At 33.9% G+C, this 21,319-nt stretch overlaps 1 protein-coding gene across 1 annotated transcript; it reads right to left on the reverse strand.

Annotated features, from left to right (window-relative positions):
* Positions 1 to 423: 423 nt before the first annotated feature.
* Positions 424 to 1,460, reverse strand: LOC108340590 (uncharacterized). The gene is made up of 2 exons (XM_017578075.2): positions 863 to 1,460; positions 424 to 688 (listed from the first exon to the last, which is right to left on the reverse strand). The coding sequence occupies exons 1-2, from the start codon at positions 1,329 to 1,331 to the stop codon at positions 636 to 638; spliced, it is 522 nt and encodes a 173-aa protein (XP_017433564.1). The 5' UTR covers positions 1,332 to 1,460; the 3' UTR covers positions 424 to 635.
* Positions 1,461 to 21,319: the final 19,859 nt, after the last annotated feature.

The raw sequence follows: 21,319 nt of genomic DNA on the forward strand, positions 1-21,319 counted from the left end.
TCAGAGATTAAAATCGAATACTGATATTTCTTTTGGTAATAGTCTACTCTTCTGGTTTTTTTACTGGTACAATTTACTATTTCACTAAACATTGAAACCCTTTCATAGTTTCATTAAAATTACTCTCATTCACAAAATCTTTGAAACGGCAACAACTCCATTTTCTTAACAGCCTTGTCCATGTATCAGAACAACATTCTCAGAAACCCCACCACCTCTGGCCCCACAGTATCTAGCAGCCTATAAAATGTGCTTAAATGGAAACAAACATAACTTGTACGTTTTTATAATAGAAGTAAAACAAAACTTAGTATTAAGGTTTTTAAAAAAACACTTTGTTAAGAATTTGGTCCAGTGTGAGTTCATTTTATCAATTTGCTTCAAAATAACATTTTAGTCTTTTGAACTAAACAAGAAGGAAACACTGTAAAATGTTGAAATTTAAAAAATTAAAGGACCCACACATACATATTAACAAGTATTTTCTATCTAGAATAGAAGAATTCATGCTCTTGTGCAAGGTAATATTGGTTGTCATGTGATAGACTTCATGAAATTATTGGATGGAAAACCAGAACCCAAACGAACAGAAGAGAAAAGAAAAGCAGCCATCCTCAGCCAAACGTACACCCTCGTCACTGATCTCTAAATCCACCAACCTTCCTTCCATTAACCTTAAGCATAAGACCTGCACCCACATCGATCCAATTTCATCGTCAAAACAGAGAATCAAATAGTGTTGGCATATTTCTTCGTGAGAACTAATAAGTTCTTCAACTCTTTCATTCTTACAGAAAGAAACCATATATACTGCATGAATGAGAGTGACGTGCAAATAAAGAGAGAGGAAAAGAGGATGTACCCGACTGAGATCTACAAACTGGAGAATCTTCAAAGCGAGAGAATGAAAGGTGTTTATAGGCAAGACCGATATCAATAAGAATGACTCCGGAGGAAGGATCGGGGACAATGATATCTTTGACAGGTAGCCACAGGAAAAGCTCTTGCCGAGACATCCCTTCCAACACCTTGAGTTGTCCGAAACTTAGGTTAGCCCTCACCACGCTGTCAAAGAACACCCTCGTCTCGTACTGAGCCAGACAGGGACGATCCAGGTGCACCTCCAACCGACCCGTTGGGTCCAAATCGTATGACCTCACACTCTGAGGGAAGAGCCCCGCCGGCAACCCATGGCTCTGGAGCACCTCCTGAAGATCAGATGAATGATCTCCTGTTGCTGTCCCAGTGAGAGGAAGAAGGATCACAACAAGGAGAAGAAGAAAGAGGGGTGTTGATATGGGAACAGCAGCATATCTGAGTGTCAGTGACATCGTTGTGACGATGATTGAGGACACCGCTTTTGGGATATTAAGGTTTCATTTTGAAGTTCGAATCGAAACACGGATGTGATGTGATTGTGGGTGTCCGTCAGAAAGGAAACTCTCAGGATCTGAGTTGGCACCTTGATACGAGATGACCATAATACCCTTCCCTTGTATCGTGTCTTATACATAGAATGAACCAATTTCTTTTACCGAGTCACAGTCCGATCGATCGACCCGCCTGGTCTGTCTTGTTTCATAATTCAATAAAAGCCATGAATTTTAAAATGCTAAGGGAATAAAGTAAAATTAGTTACGTAATGTCGATGAATGTTAAAGTTATATAATAAATGCAAGGTTTAAAGATTATTATTTTTTTTAAAAAGAGTAACACTTTTAAGTCTGCAGCATTTCAAATCCACAATTTTAAACTGGTTATTATAATACTGCCATTATGGTTAGTATTGAATGTGACTTGTCATTAAGTGGTGATATTTAATTTCGGTCATATTTAGATTAAAGTTTAAGTGTATTTTGGTATAATTATACTTTTCTAATGACATTTACGATTTTAAAAATGGTAAAAGTAGATGAGAGAGGATTTTAAGTGGGTTTGTTCGCATTAAAAGAAATCTCATTTTTTTTATTACAAATATTTCGGTTTCATGAGAAACGGTTGACTGTTACTTTTTTTTTGTTCAGTTGTATTGTTCTAATGTCAAATTCAGTAAAATTTGATAGTTTTATATTAAATGTAATTAATTTACCACGCTATCTAAAATTTGTATTTATAGATTTTGGATAATAGGTTTTATATTAGCATCGGTTTAATTACTAACTAGTAATGATAGTGTTTTGCCTTAAGTTAATCATCATCAATCCTAATTGTGATTTAAAGCTAAGCACTCGGTTCATGTTGCATGACCGACCGGTCTACCAAATATTTCTAACTGGTGTGATCGTCCAGCTTCTTCAAAAGAGACACACTTTAAAAGAGAGGTGGAAAAGCCCCTCTTGTAAAGGTCGTCGCCTACAAAAACACACCGAGATATCATCTTGCTTTCGGTAGAAATGAAAACTTCCGCACTAGTTATTATAATATTACCATTATGGTCTTATAGTATTGAATTTGACTTGTCATTAAGTAATTATGTAATACGTAATTTATGTTTGTATTTTGGTTTTGATATTTCCTTGTTTAACTCTAATTACACTCTTCTAATGACATTTAAGATTTAAAAAATGGTAAAAGTAGATGAGAGAGGATTTTAAGTGGGTTTGTTTGCATGAAAAGGAATCTCATTCCTTAATTACAAATGTTTTGGTTTGTGGGGTCGAGGTTAACAATCTTCTAAGTTTCGTTTGTTTAATTTCTTTCACTGGTCATCGTTCCTCCTTCGCTTCGTTCATTCGTACCGAGAGGTTATTTCCAGAAGATACTCTGATGTCAAAGTCGGCAAAGATTTGATAGCTTTAGCAATAAATGAGTATTAAATGTAACTAACCTACCACAATACCTCAAATTTGTCTTTTTATTTACTTGTCTTTATTGTCATAGTATGAGATATTCTAATATTTAATTTTTTCGCTAAATAGATGATGTGACACTTATCTTTGTTTTTATGTAGGGAAACAAATAATCAAAGTAATAAATAAGATAACACTTCTATCATACAATTAACAAAAAATTTAAACGGTAATGTAGCAATTATTCTTCTTCTTATTTACTTGCCTTCATATGTCATTTTATTTACTTGTCTTTAAGTATTAAAAAATATGAGGTATTCTTATTACTATAAGACAACATTGTGATTATTCTAATGTTTAATTTTAAGTGGGTGTTGTGACATTTATCTTTATCTTGTAATATGGAGACAATTAATCAAAATGATAAAGTAAGATAGCGATCATGTCATTCAACTAACAAAAAAGAAGTTAAACAATAGGGGTTTAATTAAGTACTAAATAGACCAAAACATTTAATAAAAAATTAAAAATATCCAAATTTAAGAGGACTTAAACTTAAGTAAACCTAAAAACATAATGTTATATACTATAATTGAATTGTATAACTTTATGTTTCGTGTGTAGGGTTGAACGTCTAATTAAACCAATTTTCTTGTAGATTACTCCTCAATTGTCCTTTTTCTATTTGGATAATTTGTTCTCCAACCAATCAGGTGAATCTATTAAAGATATTCTAAGACTTAAGTGAGCTCTAGTTTGAGCGGTTAAAGCTATAACAAATGTGTAGTAAAAGTCACAACAAATATACCTTTAAATTCTATTTATAGTTTTCTTCATAGACTTTTTATTAGGGTTGACCTAATCAATGTCCAATTTTATTTAAACATAATGTTTATATCAACTAGATAATTAGTTGGTTTTGATAGTGACCAATTGGTCTCTTCCATGCTTAGATGATCGGTCATGTTATTTCGATCAACATGCATCAGACGATACATATAATACTTAGGCCCCCCAAGCCTTGAGCTTGAGTTAAGACCACAAGTGAAAAAGGGTTTACTACCACTAGGCTCAACCTTGAAAATATGACTATTGGTGATTGATGGTTGTGTCGCCCTGTGTTGATGCTTTGCTAACCGCTAGATCCGCCTAGCTCACTACAAGAAATGCGCTTATTTCCGGCGGCTTTTTACCGAGGGCCTATGAGCCTTCGGTAAGTCATTCGTGAGTTCAATTACAGACGGCTGAGAGACCTTCGGTAATTTCTTCGAAAAATTTTAAGATGTTTCCTCTCTGCAATTCATTTTCCCACCGGCCCTAGTGCTCTCTCGTTGCCCAAAACCTTTCCCTCCAACCCTTTGCTCCTTCAACGCTATCAAGCCCTAATTTTGCTCTCCTCTGGCCAAATTTCAGAAATTCCCCTTCTCCTCTGCCAAATTTTCGAAATTCCTCCACCGCTACGAAAACTGTTGTCTGTTTTTGGTCACCCCAAGCCGTTCTCCACGTCCTTCAGAAGCTTCTCGTACGCCTCGTGCATCTCGTCCAACTGCAGCACCGACTTCCAGATTCGCTTCTCCGTCTCCGCCCGCTCCCGGCCCTCCCTCTCCTTCTCGGCCTGGTGGGCCCGCCACTCGTGAATCTCCATCTCCGCGGAGCGCGATCTCCTCTAGTTCGTGGGACAGGTGGGCCTCGATCTCCGTCAGCCTGGCCCTGGCGCTGTCAACTTCCTCATGCGTGGGCAGCTCCCCCATCTGGTTCAGGACCGTTCCGGCCTGGGCCACCTGAGATACGACTCGGCCCATGGAGGCCATGAGGTATGGGTCGGCGAGGTGCGGCATTTGGCTCACAATCTCCGGAGCCCGCGGCTGCTCGAGGTCGAAGTGGTCGGAGTCGGAAAGGATGGGAAAGGTTCGAGGGTTGGGATCCATGGCGTGAGAATGAGTTTGGGGTTTGCGAATTGGGAATTGGGAATTGGGAATTTGTTATCTATGATTCTTAATTAATTAATTAGTTGATTTTTCTGTTGTTTCACAAATATAATTTTTTATGCAGCTGCCTGTATGTCAATGGAAATGAATTAATATTTGAAGGAGCTTCAACTGGAGGAACAGGGTGATAATCCTAAGATTAATGGTGGCAAGGAAAAACAAGCAGCCAGAAAAAAAGGCATCACAGAAGCAGAAATGAAAAATGAGGCAACATCAGAAGCAGGTAGTACAGAGGCAACATCAGAGAAGCCTGCTAAACATCATCTTTATCCATCAGGAAGGATCTTGCATCTTGTCCCTGTACCTTCCTCTGAAAATTCTGATGATGCTGATGAGAAACGTGTCGTCTTGTATGAAACGCCCAGAGAGATGTATGGAAAACTTCGACTTTCAATAAGGATGACAGTCACTCACTGCTTACTCTCTTCTTTCGCACTTCGAAACTTACCGAGGGCTTTTGCCCTTCGGTAATTACCGAAGGCTTTTGGCCCTCGGTAATTACCGAAGGACAAAAGCCCTCGGTAATATTTAGCGACAAGAGATTTACCGAAGGATTTTTGGCCGTCGATAAGCCTTCGGTAAACACCCTTTATCGACGGCTTATGGCATTTTCCGAGGGCTTTTGGCCTTCGGTAATGCCCTATTTTTTTGTAGTGGCTCACCCTTGAAAATATGACCGTTGAGATTTCATTATAAGGCATATTAACGTTTTGTTAAAAAAAAACACAAACAAATAAGCTTCTTATTATGCATCCATACACCTTGTGCAATGAAAATTAAAATGAGTTTTTTTAATGCATATAAAAATCTCACCCTAGTCTTGAAACAAAGGTTTTCACACCTTGTGTTACTTCAAGAAAAAGATCAAAAATAAAATTTTCATATTATGTATCAGCATGCCATGCACCATGCACCATGCACATTCATTATCAAATTCAAAAACACAAAATCATAACATGTGTCAACATTAACAAGCATTATCATCAATTTGTCAAAAAGAAAAATCTTCCAAATTGTAGCCCTCTTCATTCCTATGAATGTTATCAAATCTTTCTCTTTCATAAATACAAAAGAGATCAGAACACATTTAGACTTCTTTCTTCAAGTTCAAAATTTAGTTAATTAGATTTTCTCTTACATACTAGGGTTTTGACATCCTGATCTCTACACCAAGGTTTCAACAACTTCTTTTTGTTGTATATTGGGGTGTCGGCACCCTTGCCCTAGACCAAGGTTTTAACACCTTGTTTCTTTTGCATATTAGGGTTTTAATACCTTAATCCTCGTGTCAAGGTTTCGACACATTGTTTCTCTTACATTTCGGGGAGTTGACACCCTGGTCTCTACACCATGGTCTCAACACTCCATTTCTCTTAGATATTGACATTTCGACACCTTGATCCTTGCAACAAGGTTCTAACACCTTGTTTATGTTGCACATTAGGGTTTTGACACCTTGATCCCTACGCTAAGGTTTCAACGTCTTGTTTCTCTTGCATATCAGGGTTTTAACACCTTGATTCTTGCGTCAAGGTTTTTGTACCTTGTTTTCATGCTTTAAGTTGAGGTTTTCACACCCCAAGCTTTCGACACCTTGTTCACCGCTTTCAAGAAAGGGTTTCAACACCTTTTCACCTCTTTCAAGTCAGGTTTCAACACCCTACTAAAGTTTCAACACCTTGTTTATCACTTTAAAGTTAGGGTTTTCACACATTACCCTAATTTTGACACCTTATTCATCGTTGTAAAGTAGGAGTTTCAACACCTCACCAAGTTTTGGATACCTTATTTACAATCTTTCAAGTCAGGGTTTCAACACCTACCAAAGTTTCAACACATTATCCCTTCTCCGTAATATAAAATACATTTCAAATTTTAAAATAAATCAATAAATGGTTTTTGAAAAGACTTGTCATATTTTCAAATTTTTAAAATATAAAACATTTCAATTGCATCAGGATTCTCTTCACTGGAATGATCATTGATTTCCATCTTTATTTTTGGATAGTCAAGTCCGTTTTGTTTTTATGATCAAAACTCTCTACTTCGTAATTGTCACCAAATCATTTGAATACAGACCTTTTCTTCTGCATTTTTCGTCTAATCAATCTTTCAAAAAAGGTCAAAATTAAAAAAATAATAATAAAAATTATAAAAAATGTAGAAAGAGATTTTTCGGATCGAGACCCTTTACTTAGTAATGGTTGTTGAATCCTTGCGAATAAAAATATTCTCCTTTATAATGGTCAAATTTGCTCTCTTTTTTTATCAGGACCCTCTATTTAATATTGGTTATCAAAACCTTTAAATATAGATTTTATCATCAGAATTGGTTTACTCCATCTTTTAAAACGGTAAAATTTTAAAAAAATAAAAATAATAAAATAACATAAAATAATAAAAAATAAAGTAAAAAGTTTTTCATCCTTAATTATGATCTACGTATAAAATGTATAGGCTTTGTAATGCTTATATATAATTTTTGTTACACAATGATTTAGCAAAAGTTTTTAACGAATAAACAGAAGTTATTTATAAAACGTTAATTAGCGTCAGTCTTTAGAACCAACTAACCACAAAATTCGATAACTTTTGTTATATAAAATATGAATTAGTTTAGGCCATTAACAATACTTAACCTTTCAGCATAATCCATACATACAACATGTCTTGGTCGACCTTCTAATATTTGAAGTTGGTGTTTGATGCTGCATGTATCAACTTTACTCTGAATGGTTGAGTTCTAAGAGTAATATCAGAAGTGCAAGTAGCAGGGCCGATTTTTCAATACCCAATTAATTTGGGCTTCAATGAACTCATAACTTTGGGTTCATATATGACCCAAAATAAATACTGGGGGTTTGTATTAAATTTGTTTTATATCTTTTAATTAAGTTTTTGTTATTTAAAAATATTTATATCTTTTAATTAAGTTTTTGTTATTTAAAATTTTCATTCAATAAAAACATAATTGTTGTCTCATTCCATCACGTTGTTTTCATGTGTTAAAAAACAATAACTTTTTTAGTTATTATAAAATAATATTGACATATAACTTTTATTACTTCAATATTATTTTATACTAATTAAAACCTCATACTTATTAACACTTGAATAGAAGTAACCAAGACAAAAATGATGAGACAATAACAATCACATAATCCAAATAATAAAAAAATTAAATAAAAGAAATTAATTGAAAAATGTAAAACAAATTTAAGAATTCAATATATAAAAAATAATAATAAAAAATTTAATTAAAAATATGAGAAACTTAAACTTAATTAACTTTTTTGAAAATATTAATTCTCTTTTTATTTTATAAGAGCAACGAAAATGAAACTGTCTACTACTTATATTTGAAGCTATTTCAACATTAACAATTCAAAATAATAATATAAGTTTCAACTTTGTTTATCATAAACAATGGTAAGACAGAGATACCAAAAGAAAGGGTGGTTGAGTTTACCTTTTGTTAATGATTAATTCTGCTTTATCGTAATCGTAACACGGGTTATGATTCTGATGAAGATATATAATAGTGAGAACAATCATAATCATTAATGGTTAATAGTAACATATGGGTTAGTTAATGGTCAATGGTGATGAAGATTATTTGTGTTTTAAGAAAATAAGATAAAGTTGAACAATTTGATTTTACAGCTAAAACCTTCAAAACAACATGAACCTTTTTAATTTAAAAGATTTAGTAAAAATTATCGAAATTGAGTTTACATTTAAGTTAATTTTATTTTAGCTTATAATATATTTAATTTTGAAATTTATATGTTAAAATAAAAAATTGAAACCGAACAATTCATAAGTACCAAACTTGTATTCAATGATTGGGAAGAACAAACAACAAAAGGTAACTGTGTGTAACATGTAAAATTGAGACTTTTTTTTCCTTCTAAATTTGCTATTATATAAGTACGTAATTGATCATAACTTGATTACTAGGGGACATTAAGATGATAAGTAAGAAAGAAGCAACGACAAACAAGAAAACACACCAAACCTTGTTTTATTAACGTCAAAACAGTTTTTCTATTGCCGCAGCATGTTGAAGCAATTGGCATTAATTATAATTAAAAAACTGATTATTTGTGCTGGTCCCTTTCTTTTAACTCAAAATTCTCTGTCAATTTTATCTTATATAAATATATCTTTTCGTTTAATGCACAATACTGTCCTTCTCTTTTTATTAATAAGACAAGATGATTATTATTGTTGGTGTGATAAATTTATAGGAAGGAGCAGTTTAATCTTCTATGGTGGAGCAGCTGGATTGTAGCATTTGGAAACGAGAAATTGACGTTTATGACGATAATTTATAATAAAATGCTTTTGACTTTTAAGCATATTACGATCAGAGTAATACTTTCGCTTTCATGATTGTGTCAAGTACTTATCATATTTCTTTTTTACTGTGAATTTTTAGTAGTTAACGTAAATAATTATTATATATATATTGTTACTTTTTAATACACCTGATATATGAATGAACATGTATTCTATGTATTTAGAGTAAAATGTGATATAATATAAATATTTATATTATCTTAATCTTAATTTTCTAGATTTAAATAGAAAATAAATGTATTTTATTGTAAAAGATAAAAATATATTTTTCTCAAAAGAAAGATATTCTAAAATATAATATAAATAAAAAATATTAAATAAATACTTTCAAATTTTTTTAATATCTATTTATTTAAAATTCAAAAATTAAAATTTAATTCTCATGATTTTTTTTTCTTGTTTTAATTATTATCCTTTTTTTATAAGATCATATTTTCATTTAGTTTAACATTTTTTTATTGTATTTATTTTTCTATCAATCATGAGAAATATGGTGACCACCCAAGCATAAATGGAGACCATCAACATTCAAATGGATCCATGGGAGATGATAAAAAGAATGCAATGACAAATAGACAAGATGTACGTGGAGGAAATAATGACACTAAGAGTCAAGAATAAGATTAGGCTTAAATGCTTACTTCGTCCCCATGTTAAGAGGTGAATTTCTGTTTAGTACCCAATTTTAAAAATGAAGACATTAGGTCCCTATGTTATGAAAAATATATGAATAAGGTCCACAGAGAAAGAAAAAGTTCAACAAATCATCAAAGAAAAAACTGAACAAGAAAAAAAAAAGCTGGACAGTAGAAGAGAGAAGAGAAAAAGTACGGCCACATCAGTATGGACTTAACGATGTTGCTGTCAACTTAACGGAGAGGACCTTATTCATACATTTTTCATAACATAGGGACCCGATGTCTTCATTTTTAAAACCGGATACTAAACAGAAATTCACCTCTTAACATGAGGACGAAGTAAGCATTTAAGCCATAAGATTATTAGGCAAGAGAAGGAGGACAAAGGCCTTGTGTTGTCCACCTTGACTCTTTGGGGACCAATTAAACAATCTCGGTAAGAGCCAGACTGAACGATCCAAACTATTAGCTTCGCTGCAAGCAAGGACCACCATTATTTCGGTTCAACCGTTAACACGATTGACTTGTTGTTGTTTGTTGCGCGAACAAGTTCGATGGGTCTACAAATCTAGAGGAGCACATCCAGATCTTTGTGAACCAGATGGTGTTGTACAACATGAGTGGTGCCATTCAGTGTCAGGTTTTCTCCACCTCCCTGAAGAAAGAAGCCACAACTACGTTTTCCATATTGTCAACCAACTTTATAGATTCCTTTAGGACCATCCGAGCAAAGTTTGCAATAAGTAGAACACATCAACAAACGGTGAATCGCCGTCGTCAACGTCAAGCAAAAGAAGGACGAGTCTCTTTGGGCCTTCATGGAAAGGTTAAGGAAGGCTTCCCTACATATATGAAGCCCCACTCAAGATGTGGCCATGCACCATTTGATAATGACGTTATAACTAGGGTTGTTCATCGATACCTTTACATGAAGTTGGCCGAAAGCATTTATCAGTTGAGGTAGAGGGCTGCTCAGTTCATGCAAGTAGAAGACATGAGGGACTTTAGCAAGCATATGCGTGTATAGTCATCTGACATAGAAAATAGTGGCAAATAAGACATTGTCCAAGGGGAAGGAGAGACCAAAAGGCCCTCGCTTCAGTAACTACACCCACCTTAATGTTGCACGGGCTAAGTTATTGGAAGAGGCCATCAATGTCGATTTGTTGTTTACACCAAGAAAGAAACTAACACCCCCTAATGCATTGCTTATACCATCGAAACCTAGGAACATTACCAAATAGTGCTCAACGTTGAGGGATAACATCGAGGAGTTTGTAAAGGTCAACCACCTGAAACAATTTGTTAGGAAGGACCTAATGAAAATGAGTCCACCTAAGAAAAGGACTAGAAGCAAAAGTCACAACAAGACCATCCATTGAGAGTTTATATCAACATGATCTATAGAGGATTCGCAAGAGGAGGATCCTTAGAGTTGGCACGAAAGAGGCACATCAAGGCACTCAAGTTGATGCATTCGATGGAGCGAAGAATCTGGATTATGTCGCTCATCACCTTCACCGATGAGGACTTCAACGTGCTAAACCCCAATCAAGACGATCTGATGGTTATCTTCATTGAGCTGGTCGACTACAAAATTGGGAATGTTTTAGTTTACCAAGGAAGCTTTATCAATATCGAGTACTAGAAAACCTTTCAAAAGATGAATATTTCTGAAGACTTGATATTGTCGTATAACGAGCAGATCGTGAGTTTCTCTGATGAACGAGTGATACACGCGTGTACGTAAACTTGTGAACCAGGATTGGATAAAGGAAGGATGAAAGAAGGGTCAAAGTGACTTTACTTGTTGGTCGAGGCCAATACGTCTTATCATGTGTTGATAGGTCGACCTTAACTAAATGCATTTAGTGCAATCGTATTCATCCAACACATTGACATGAAATTCCCTTTGGACAAAAGAGGAATATGCACCATACACACCAACCAGCAGATTGCACGATAAATGTACATTATAGGGCTAAAGATGGTGCCTTATTAACTACCTTGGAAGACCAAACGATTGGAGGTGGCATTGGCCAACCTGGACCCCCGTACTAATACATATGACTAGATGGAGCTTAAGGGGGAAACGAAGGACCTCAAGATAAGTTAATCAGAGGTTTAATGTTTCGATCGGTCCCTTTTTTTGTTCAAAATCTCAAATAGGTCCCCTACTTATTCTGTGTCTCAATTGGGTCCTAATTTTTTAAAAATTGAATTAAATTGATGCTTACTGTCAAATTAGACAAACACCGTTTAAGAGACCCTTACGTGGCATGCTGATAGTAATATTTTAAATGACGTGACATGGTATACATGGTATATATGGTAATTAGATTATTGTGACATGTAATTTCTAATTTTTGAATGAAAAAATTATCAAGCGCGGTGGTGACTTGAGTTAAGAGTAGAAGAAAAAACTGATGAAGGTACTCCTAAAGAACAAAGATTTATTCACGTGGATGTTAGTCGACATGTTAGGCATACACCCAGGGGTATTGTCGCACAAAGTGTTTATCTTCATATAAGCTAGATCGATCGTCCGAAAGAAACACAAGCTTATGGAAGAAAGGAGGAAGGCAATAGAGGTCGAGGTTAAGAAGCTGCGAGAGGCAAGTTTTATCAAGGAAGTGAAATACAGTACTTGAGATGAATAAAGCGTGTCCCAAAGATGCATACCCCTTCCCTAACATTGATAAGCTAGTCGGCGAGTGTTTTGCCACCAGGTTTTGAACTTCCTAGATGTGTACTCAAGTCATAATCAAATACCACTGTACCATTTAGACAAGGAGAAAACCACATTCATCACTCTATGAGTAACCTACTTTTAAAAAGTTATGCGGTTTAACATGAAGAACACAAGGGCCACTTATCAGTGACTCAAGGACAAAATCTTCCACGATCAGATTGGTCAGAAGAGGAAGGTCTACGTCGATGACATGGTGGTGAGGTCCCTAATGGATGACAACCATGTGGAGGACTTAGCAGAGATCTTCCAACAGATTCGAAGATGTAACATGCACCTCAACCCAATGAAGTGCATGTTCGGTGTTGGGACGTGAAAGTTCTTATGCTTCATGCTCATTTGTTGGAGCATACAAGTGAATTCAGACTAGTGCATTGCAAAGTTAAAAACTGATCAAAACGAGGGCTGGATGAAGAAAGACAAGTTACCATAAAAGTCTTGACTGAGTTGTAGGGAACGGGGACATTTTAAAAGCTCTCTAGGAGCTCATGTGGTAACTTCTCTAAGACTTCGAGAGTCGTGAACTCCTTGGGGGTCATCATGGAGGCTCTAGGGGTTAATTCGTGCGAGATTTTGTGTCTAGTAAACAGGAAACTTAGGTCGATCATCCTCATCAAAAAATAATTTGTGGCCCTTATTGGCAATTGCAATCTTGGAAAACCCGTCCTTGAAGCCTTTGTAGGAGGTCGCAAAGAGCTGGAACAAATTTCAATCATTATTGCTTATTAACGACACTCATCCTTTTTAAGCGTTCAGACGAGTGTGATATTGGTGAAGGAATAACACGGGAGTAGGGTTGGTACCCAATGCCTTACATACACACCAAACGCCTGCATAACACCCCAAACGTTCAGGTGAAATTGCGTAAGAGTAATGTTCAAGTCTTGTAAGACTCCATCTTAAAAATCATTGAACGGAATGCGTACATGAAAATAGGTGAAGAAACACAAGTAGACAAAGAAGAAGTCAAACTTTGAAGTCCCATTGCCATGACACACCCAATCGTTCCCCTAACATACACGAAGCCATACAGAGTTGTCCACTACGTCGTACTTTAAAACGTAGGTATGACAAGCAACTTGAAATTACAAGAAAACACTAGAAGAGGGATGAACAATGTTTTAAAATCCTTTCAATAAAGCGACATCTAATGGATTATAAGAGATATATAATTAAAATAAGATGTTTAAACATTGGCTTTTATAAAGCACGTATATGGAAAACGTTTCATAAAGGAAAACAATAAAGCATAGATTTTATACTGGTTCGCCCAATCTTGAGCTACGTTCAGTTCTCCCTTAAGAACTCTTAATGGGTTCCATTAATCTTTAGGAAGATTACACAAGTTTTACCTCTTCAGGTTTACACAGGTATTCACACCACTCCTAGTTCACCTAATCAACAGGACTAGTCTGAGTTTAACCACTTCTGGTATACAAGTATTCTAAACTTCTGGTATCTGTAAGATCCTTGAAAATATTTGTAAGTCAGATACTAGATTGAAAAAAAAAAGTAAAAAGTGAATAGTAAATTGTGAATAGTAAAACGTGAATAGTAAATATATATATATATATATATATGGAAGGGATAAGTATTCCACGTAGCTTTTAGTCATAAGAGATCAGAATTCATCAAATTGTAAATAAAAAATTATTTTTGTAATAGTAAAATGAATAAAAAAATGAATAGTTAAAATGAATAGTAAAAATGAATATAATTTTTTTTGCTATAAATAGCCAAGGGGAGAGGCTGAAAATTTACACCAAAAAACTTAGAAAATTTTGAGAGAAGAGAGTTGGAAGAATTTCTAGTTGCAAAGGGGATATTTTGGATGTTTTCAGAGAACGAGGAGATTAAGTCGATAAATAGAGGTAAGGGGAGCTAACCTTGAGTATTTCGTTTTGTATTATCTTGAGTCTTGAATATGCAATATTTTGCTCTTGTCTGATCTTCAATCTTGAATATGAAGTATCTTGTTTCTGTATGATCTTGAATTTTGAATAAGAACATGCTTCTACGTTTAGATCCAAGTGTGATAGTTGTAAAATATGATGTTGATTATGTTATGCCATTTGTATGTTATTAGTTGTTTATTTTTGTATTTTTGGATGGATTAGAAGTTGTCTAACCGGCTCTGCCAGATTCAACTTCTTGTTTCCCCATACTTTTTATTGTTTTCCTTATTCGTTTTATTTTTGGAAGGATTAGAAGTTGTCTAACCGGCTCTGTCAGATTCAACTTCTTATTTCCCTAGACCTGTTATTGTTCTTATTATTTGATTACATTGTATTTTTGGAAGGATTAGAAGTTGTCTAATCGGCTCTGCCAGATTCAACTTCTTATTTCCCCATACTTTTTATTTCTTATTTATATTGTATTTCTGGAAGGATGAGAAGTTGTCTAACCGGCTCTGCCAGATTCAACTTCTTGTTTCCCCTGAATTTTATATTAAGATTAATTTGATGGTAAAGGGGAGCTAATTATTTTTGTATGAATTTATTTTATAAAAATATATGCATGTGAATGTTGAACTGGTGTGCTCTTGTGAAACTGTTTTATGACTTTTATTATATTGGATGTTATAACTAAAACTATAAAATAGTACATGTTGTGATATGATGAATTTAATCTATTTTGAATGAGTTTGTTGGCTGAAATTGATCTTGTTGGAAGGTCTGGAGTAAGGGTTCTGTAATAGCTTGTATATGGGTATTAAATAGATGTATAGATACTGTTTGAGGTTGCTGTGAGAGGAAGTGAAAATATTAAAATTTGGCATTTCAGATTTAGGGCATAAGAGAACAAGGTAGATAATTTAAATAAATCAATTTTTAATTATTGAGGGCCTTTCTTTGTTGGTAGGATAGAGGAACCTTAAAAACCTGAGTTGGCACATCCCTGATCATAGAGCAGCCCTGGCCTGGTCTAGTCAGTTGTGACTAGTCATATGTGCTGGCGTCGAAGGTGAGTTTGATGCGTTCAGACATCTGGGTCCTCTTCGGTGACCAATTGGGGTAAAGAAAGATCTCTACTAGGATGAAAATAAAATAAAACAAGTTGATTGTAGATGCATAAAGTTATCATGGTAAAAACTTCATATATATTTACCGCTACATTGAGCCCAAATTTTAATATGTAGTTCCTAAGACATGTTGATGTATTTTGGCTATCTATGACCTTTGATTGGTGAAAATATGTTGAGTTATACTTGTTAAAAAAATGAGTTTATAATATGAAGTATGATATCTGGCAATAGGTTTACTTTATTTTGGGTATTGACATCAAAAATGGTTATTGTCAATTTATAATTAAAGAATCAGCATGATTGAGTTAGGTGGATAATAGGGTATGATTTGTTGATTTTATGAAATGTTGGATTGGATATGAGAAATCATTACTTATGAAATGATGTTTACTACTGGGAGTAGTATGTTCGGTTTATACCATGAGAGCTGGATATGAACAAAGTAACACCCGAGATTTATGAAAGCAGGCAGAAAGTGGTCTGACCATAAGGCTTTGACATAAATATATGGTTCATAAGTTTTATAGAAGCAGGCAGAGAGAGGTCTGACCATAAGGCTTCAGAAAGTAAGACATAGTATACAGGTGAGGCTTAAGGAAGCAAGCAGAGAGCGGTCTGACCATAAGGCTTCGTGAGTAAGCATGGTACACCTGTAAGGTTTATGAAAATGAGAAAGATGATTTTGATAATGATGAATTAATGACATCGGGATAATGATATTTTATCAATTGCAAAAATACATGATTGAAATATTTTTATTACAAGTTTAATGATTTTATGATATGGTTGGCTTACCCTTATTTGTTTGTGCTATGATCATATAACTCATGTTATATGTGAATAGATAATGTTGCAGATGCGGTTGAAAAAGCTTAGAGATGAGAGAGATGCGGGAAAAAACTTTCAGGGATTTTTGTAAAAAAAAAAAAGAATAAATTTGTATTGGAAAAATTATGTTGTGTAAGACTTATAAGTTGAAATTGCAAATTTATGTTTAAGTGGTGAAGACTATATTGTTTAAAGTTTGTAAGTTTGGTATTGTACTTTGGAGGAATTGAAATAAAGTTTGATTGTTTATATGAGATATCAAATTAATTTAGTCTCTACTATCAGTAATACCCTTTAAAATATTTGGGTGTTACAGTATCAACCCTAGAAAACTATCTAGACTATTTAACTCAACTAAGCTAAACACCAAGTGTTTTAATTCTCTTCAGAATGTACAACACAATCACTGTTACATTAGTGGAAAAATAGGGTATAACGTCACGCGTTCAACATCTAACCACTAAATAGCCAACGTTAAAAATGATTGGTGGCAATTTTGTAAATAAATTCAATTATTAAACGTCGTTTAGAATTATAATTAGACGTAAAAGGATATAAAACGTCGAATGCCTTAGCGTTAGACGTCAAAAGGCTAGTGAAATCAATAAAAATTTGAGCGGGAGATTGAAAATTCATTCACTTTATCTTAGCGCGCGAGACCCTCTTCTCTGCTCAAACTTTTCTCGAATGAAGTTTGACAACCATCGTAATCTTTCTTTCATTTGATACAATTGCATGTTTATTAACTACTTTAGGTATGATTTTCATTTGTTTTTACCGATTATTTTCGTGTTCTTGTCCTTCATAGGCGCATTTTGCTTTCTATCTCAATGGTGACAACACTTTATTCCGATGAACCCACCTTTTGAAGGTTAGTTTTCATTTTCGTTTTGAAGAACTTATTTGTTGAACTTGTTTGTTATTTTTTTTTTTGAACTTGTTTGTTGTTTTTTGGTTGAACTTGTTTGTTGTTTGTTATTGTTATTTGTAGTTGATCCTATATTACCGTTCATAGTTCTACTTTTCAGGTTTCGTAGAGTTGTAAAAAAGGATTACAATTAATTAAAAAAATAAAAAAAATTGATTAATGTCGTATATTGACAAAATTCGACGTCAATTTAATGTCTCCCAATATGACGTCGTTCTCAAATTCGACGTAAAAGACCCAAAATATTCGACGTTGTACACTGTTTTTGTACTAGTATTATGAGCAAATACAGATAGGTAACTCTAAAAGAGAGGATAAAAATAGTACAATGAGATATGAGATTTTGCTAATGTTTTTTTATTAGAAAATATAGCTTTAGAAGGTATATGAACACAATAAAAACAAGCTTGTGTGGGCGTTCAAAAGATGTTTATATTATCCTTCTTATCTTGTGGTGAAAAGTCAGACTCGGTTTATTTTGTAGAGGTATAATGTTTTCTCAGCCGTTATCAAAACATAGCTTGTACGATGTGTGAGAGCATTTTCAAGGGAAACATTCCCAAAATGTTCTTCATATCTCTCAACGTCTTTTTCTTGGGTGTAGTGATTCTAATTGAGACTTTGTACTTTTTGTTATATGCACAAATAACAAGAACAAGGTATACAAGCATCGAAACATTTTATCATCATAGATGCATTAAATATTTTGAACGTTGATAAACGTTAAGCTGCATTGCGTGTTCAAAATATTTTATCATTTGTCAACTCATTAATAAATGCTTCGTTTAGTAAAACATTGAACATATATGATCATAAAATGGTGTAAAACATTAGATGTTTTATCGAAAGTTGCTTGAGATATGCAAGGTTTAGCGAGCTTTTATTAGATGATACATTTCATAAGATGCTTGCTTGAATAAACAATATTTTGAATAAAATATTATAAGCTTCAATGTGTTTATGAGATAGACGTTTCCATTAATAAGACACTTACTTGTAAAATGTTGTTCGTTTAGATGTTTAGTTTGAAAACACTATTCTATAATTCATTATATGATTCTTTATGAAAGTCGTTTCCTTCATTTATACATTGTTTATAAAGATTTGTTTGCTAGACAATATAGTTTAGAAAACGTTATTATTAGCTTGTTTTTGGTATAGAAAAGATGTTCCAAAATATTTTTCTCTTAGAAGTTTTTCTTTAAACAATATTTCATGGAGATATTTCGTTTAAAGTTTTTGTTAAACTTTAAAACCTAAGTTGCTAGACGGTCTAGTCTTTAGAAGATCTTGTCTTAACAAAGCTCCACTAAGTCATTGCACGACCTAAAGTGGATAACATATTCACACACCTTATGTGTGGTCATGCATACCTAAGGACGTCGGGCGAGTTTTGATCGCCCACTTCAACATCAACGTCCATCTAGATTTCCTCGAAGGTGTCAATGTTTACTTCCCTTGTAGTCTCCTCCCCTAGACCTTGTTTCCCGACCATTCCTTCTTCCTTGATCGAATATTTATTCAGAGGTTGAATAGGTGTCATAACACTATTTACAAACACTGGACCCTTCTCGGACGACCCTGGATAACTTCACGATGACCAGAGTGCCGAAAAAAACGCAAATACGTCATCAATGAACCCTTTGCCCACTCGAACAAAGGAGCTTGCTGAAGAGATTTTGATGGTAGACTATTTATTACCTTGAGCATAAAGAATAGATAACCGAATGATGTTGAGATGATCGTCAAAGCAAAAATGATGAAAATGACGGGACCACTTGGCCCCTATTTATAGAAATTATCAAGGACACATAGCACCCGCACAATCGTGAAGTATGATATCATTCAATGCCAAAGGACGATGGAACACTTCATCTTCGACGTCAGTGTTAGTAGTATTTTGTTAATGTTTTGGATTGGTTTTAAGTACATTTTTGGGGTTTGAAGTAGTGAGATATTGAGTTATAGGTTATGAGTCACATTAGTCAGTTTAAAGGTTATTGGTAAGTCATATCTAACTTGTTAGAGTCCCTAAGCTACTTAAAAATGAGTTAGAACATGTAGATTTCAATTTTGATCTCTAAGTTGAGATTTTAGTTATTTTTGTGGGGATATCTTGTTGTAAACAGTTGATTATTAGTTTAAGATAGGTTATACATTTTAGTTTAAGTCTAAAATAGTTTATAATTCAATCTAGGAGTGCTAGAAATTGGAAAAAGTGGTTAGAAGAGGTAATTAGTGGTCCAGAAGTGCTAATTTTGAAGTTATAGTGCTTCAGAATTATGCAGTCCGACTCAACGAGAAAAATTGGCTAGCTGGGCGAGCTAGCTCGCTTTGCTTGGGGAGCTTGCTATTTTGGCTCTAGCTGGGCGAGCATAATTGGCTAGCTAGGCGAGTTTTTGGGGTTTTTAGCAGAGAGTTGTAGTGGTTGAGCGAGCCAGTTCACTCAACTTGAGAAACTTGTTGTTTTGCCTCTAGTTGGGCAAGCAAAGTGTGTTAGTTGGGCGAGTGGGTATGTTTTCTTAATTGTTTTTGAATCCTTTTACCTCTGTGTATGGTTTTAAAAGATATATTGGTTTGTTGTATGGAATGAGGTGTGTAAGAATCCTAAGGAGGGTTCTTAATGATTGTATCAAAGTGTTATTGTTTGTATAAATGTAGGAAGCTAATTATTGATAGTTTATCCTGACGCTCTCAATAACCTTAATCTCAAGTAGAGATAGATGGTAATGTCATGGAGAGTAGCAGGAGCTTCTAGTTAGGGGCTTTACCTTGGCTAAAGACTTTTAATAAGGATTAACCTTGTGTGGTAGTTTGGGGGTGGGCCAACAATATTATCACTACAAGTGCATGAATCACCAAAGTTTGACATTCATACTATATGCAGAAGAGTCAAGTCTAAGTTTGTGATATGTTTAGGATGAATGTTTTATTATGTGTGTAATATAATATATGATGAAATTTTATTTGATTATGATGAACTGTTTTACCACTAACTTACCCTTACTTTTGTGTTCTTTGTGTGTGTGTTATTTTTTTCTTTTGCAATGATCACCTAAATGGTGTGAGCTTAGGGAGACTTCTTTTCAGTTATTTCAACAAGAGATAATAGTGAAGCAAATGAGTTGTTAGATAGTCCTAGAGACGTTGATCTCTTGCATTTTTGTGAGTTTGTTTCATCTAGTTGTTCTATTATCATATTTGTAATATTTTATCATAGTAGTCTTATACTATTAAAATGGAAAGTTATATTACGTCAAAATTCAAGAACTAAAAACATATTTAACAAAAAAAACTAAAATGTTCTTCTTACAATTAAAAAATACTAGTGATTTGAAATTTTTCTGTAGGAAAATCTTAATTATTCCATGGATCTCTTTATTTCTTTTATATATAACAATTAAGAGAAGCTTTTGCAACATATTTAGAAAATATAACGAAACAAAAATATTTAGAAAATTTATGCATATAGAAAACAATGACCAAAGTGACAAGTGAGTTAATTATTTTCCACAATAATTACGAAAATGCTATCATATTTTCAATTTTTCCATTTTAAATGCACCAAAAAATACTCAAATAGAAAATATGTATTTTCCAAATACAAAATAAACATGTTTGTAGTCTTGTTTTCTAGTTTGATTAATAGTAAATTGCACAGCCCCTAAATAACACAAATTAAGTTAACTAAAACAGTAGGGAAAATTTGAATAAAAACTCAGTTTATTTTTAAATGGATTGAAAAAGAGCTTCTTTCATAAAGTAAGTTATCTAAATGTGTAAATTAGTTCAAAACCTTCATTTCAAAATATGGTTTTATATTTTGATAATTAATTATATTCTGAGTTTGGTTTAAGATTCACTAACCCAGATGACGTCTTGGTGCTACCCTACTGTTCTTTGGCCAACTAATAGTTATTTGGAAAAATGACAACATTAGTACACACTAAGAACTAGGTTACTGGCCCAGCTAGTTGTACTAGTACTGGTGGTACTACCTCCTCTGCAATCA

The sequence above is a fragment of the Vigna angularis genome, chromosome 1, assembly GCF_016808095.1.
Source record: "Vigna angularis cultivar LongXiaoDou No.4 chromosome 1, ASM1680809v1, whole genome shotgun sequence".
NCBI classification, from domain to species: Eukaryota; Viridiplantae; Streptophyta; class Magnoliopsida; order Fabales; family Fabaceae; genus Vigna; species Vigna angularis.

What these genes read in the sequence shown, in the direction of transcription:
- LOC108340590 (XM_017578075.2), bottom strand. Translation starts at nt 1,331, where the DNA reads ATGTCACTGACACTCAGATATGCTGCTGTTCCCATATCAACACCCCTC. An exon ending in AGTTTGTAGATCTCAGTCGG is followed by an intron (nt 689 to 862) that starts GTACATCCTCTT and finishes ATGTGGGTGCAG; the next exon opens with GTCTTATGCTTAAGGTTAAT.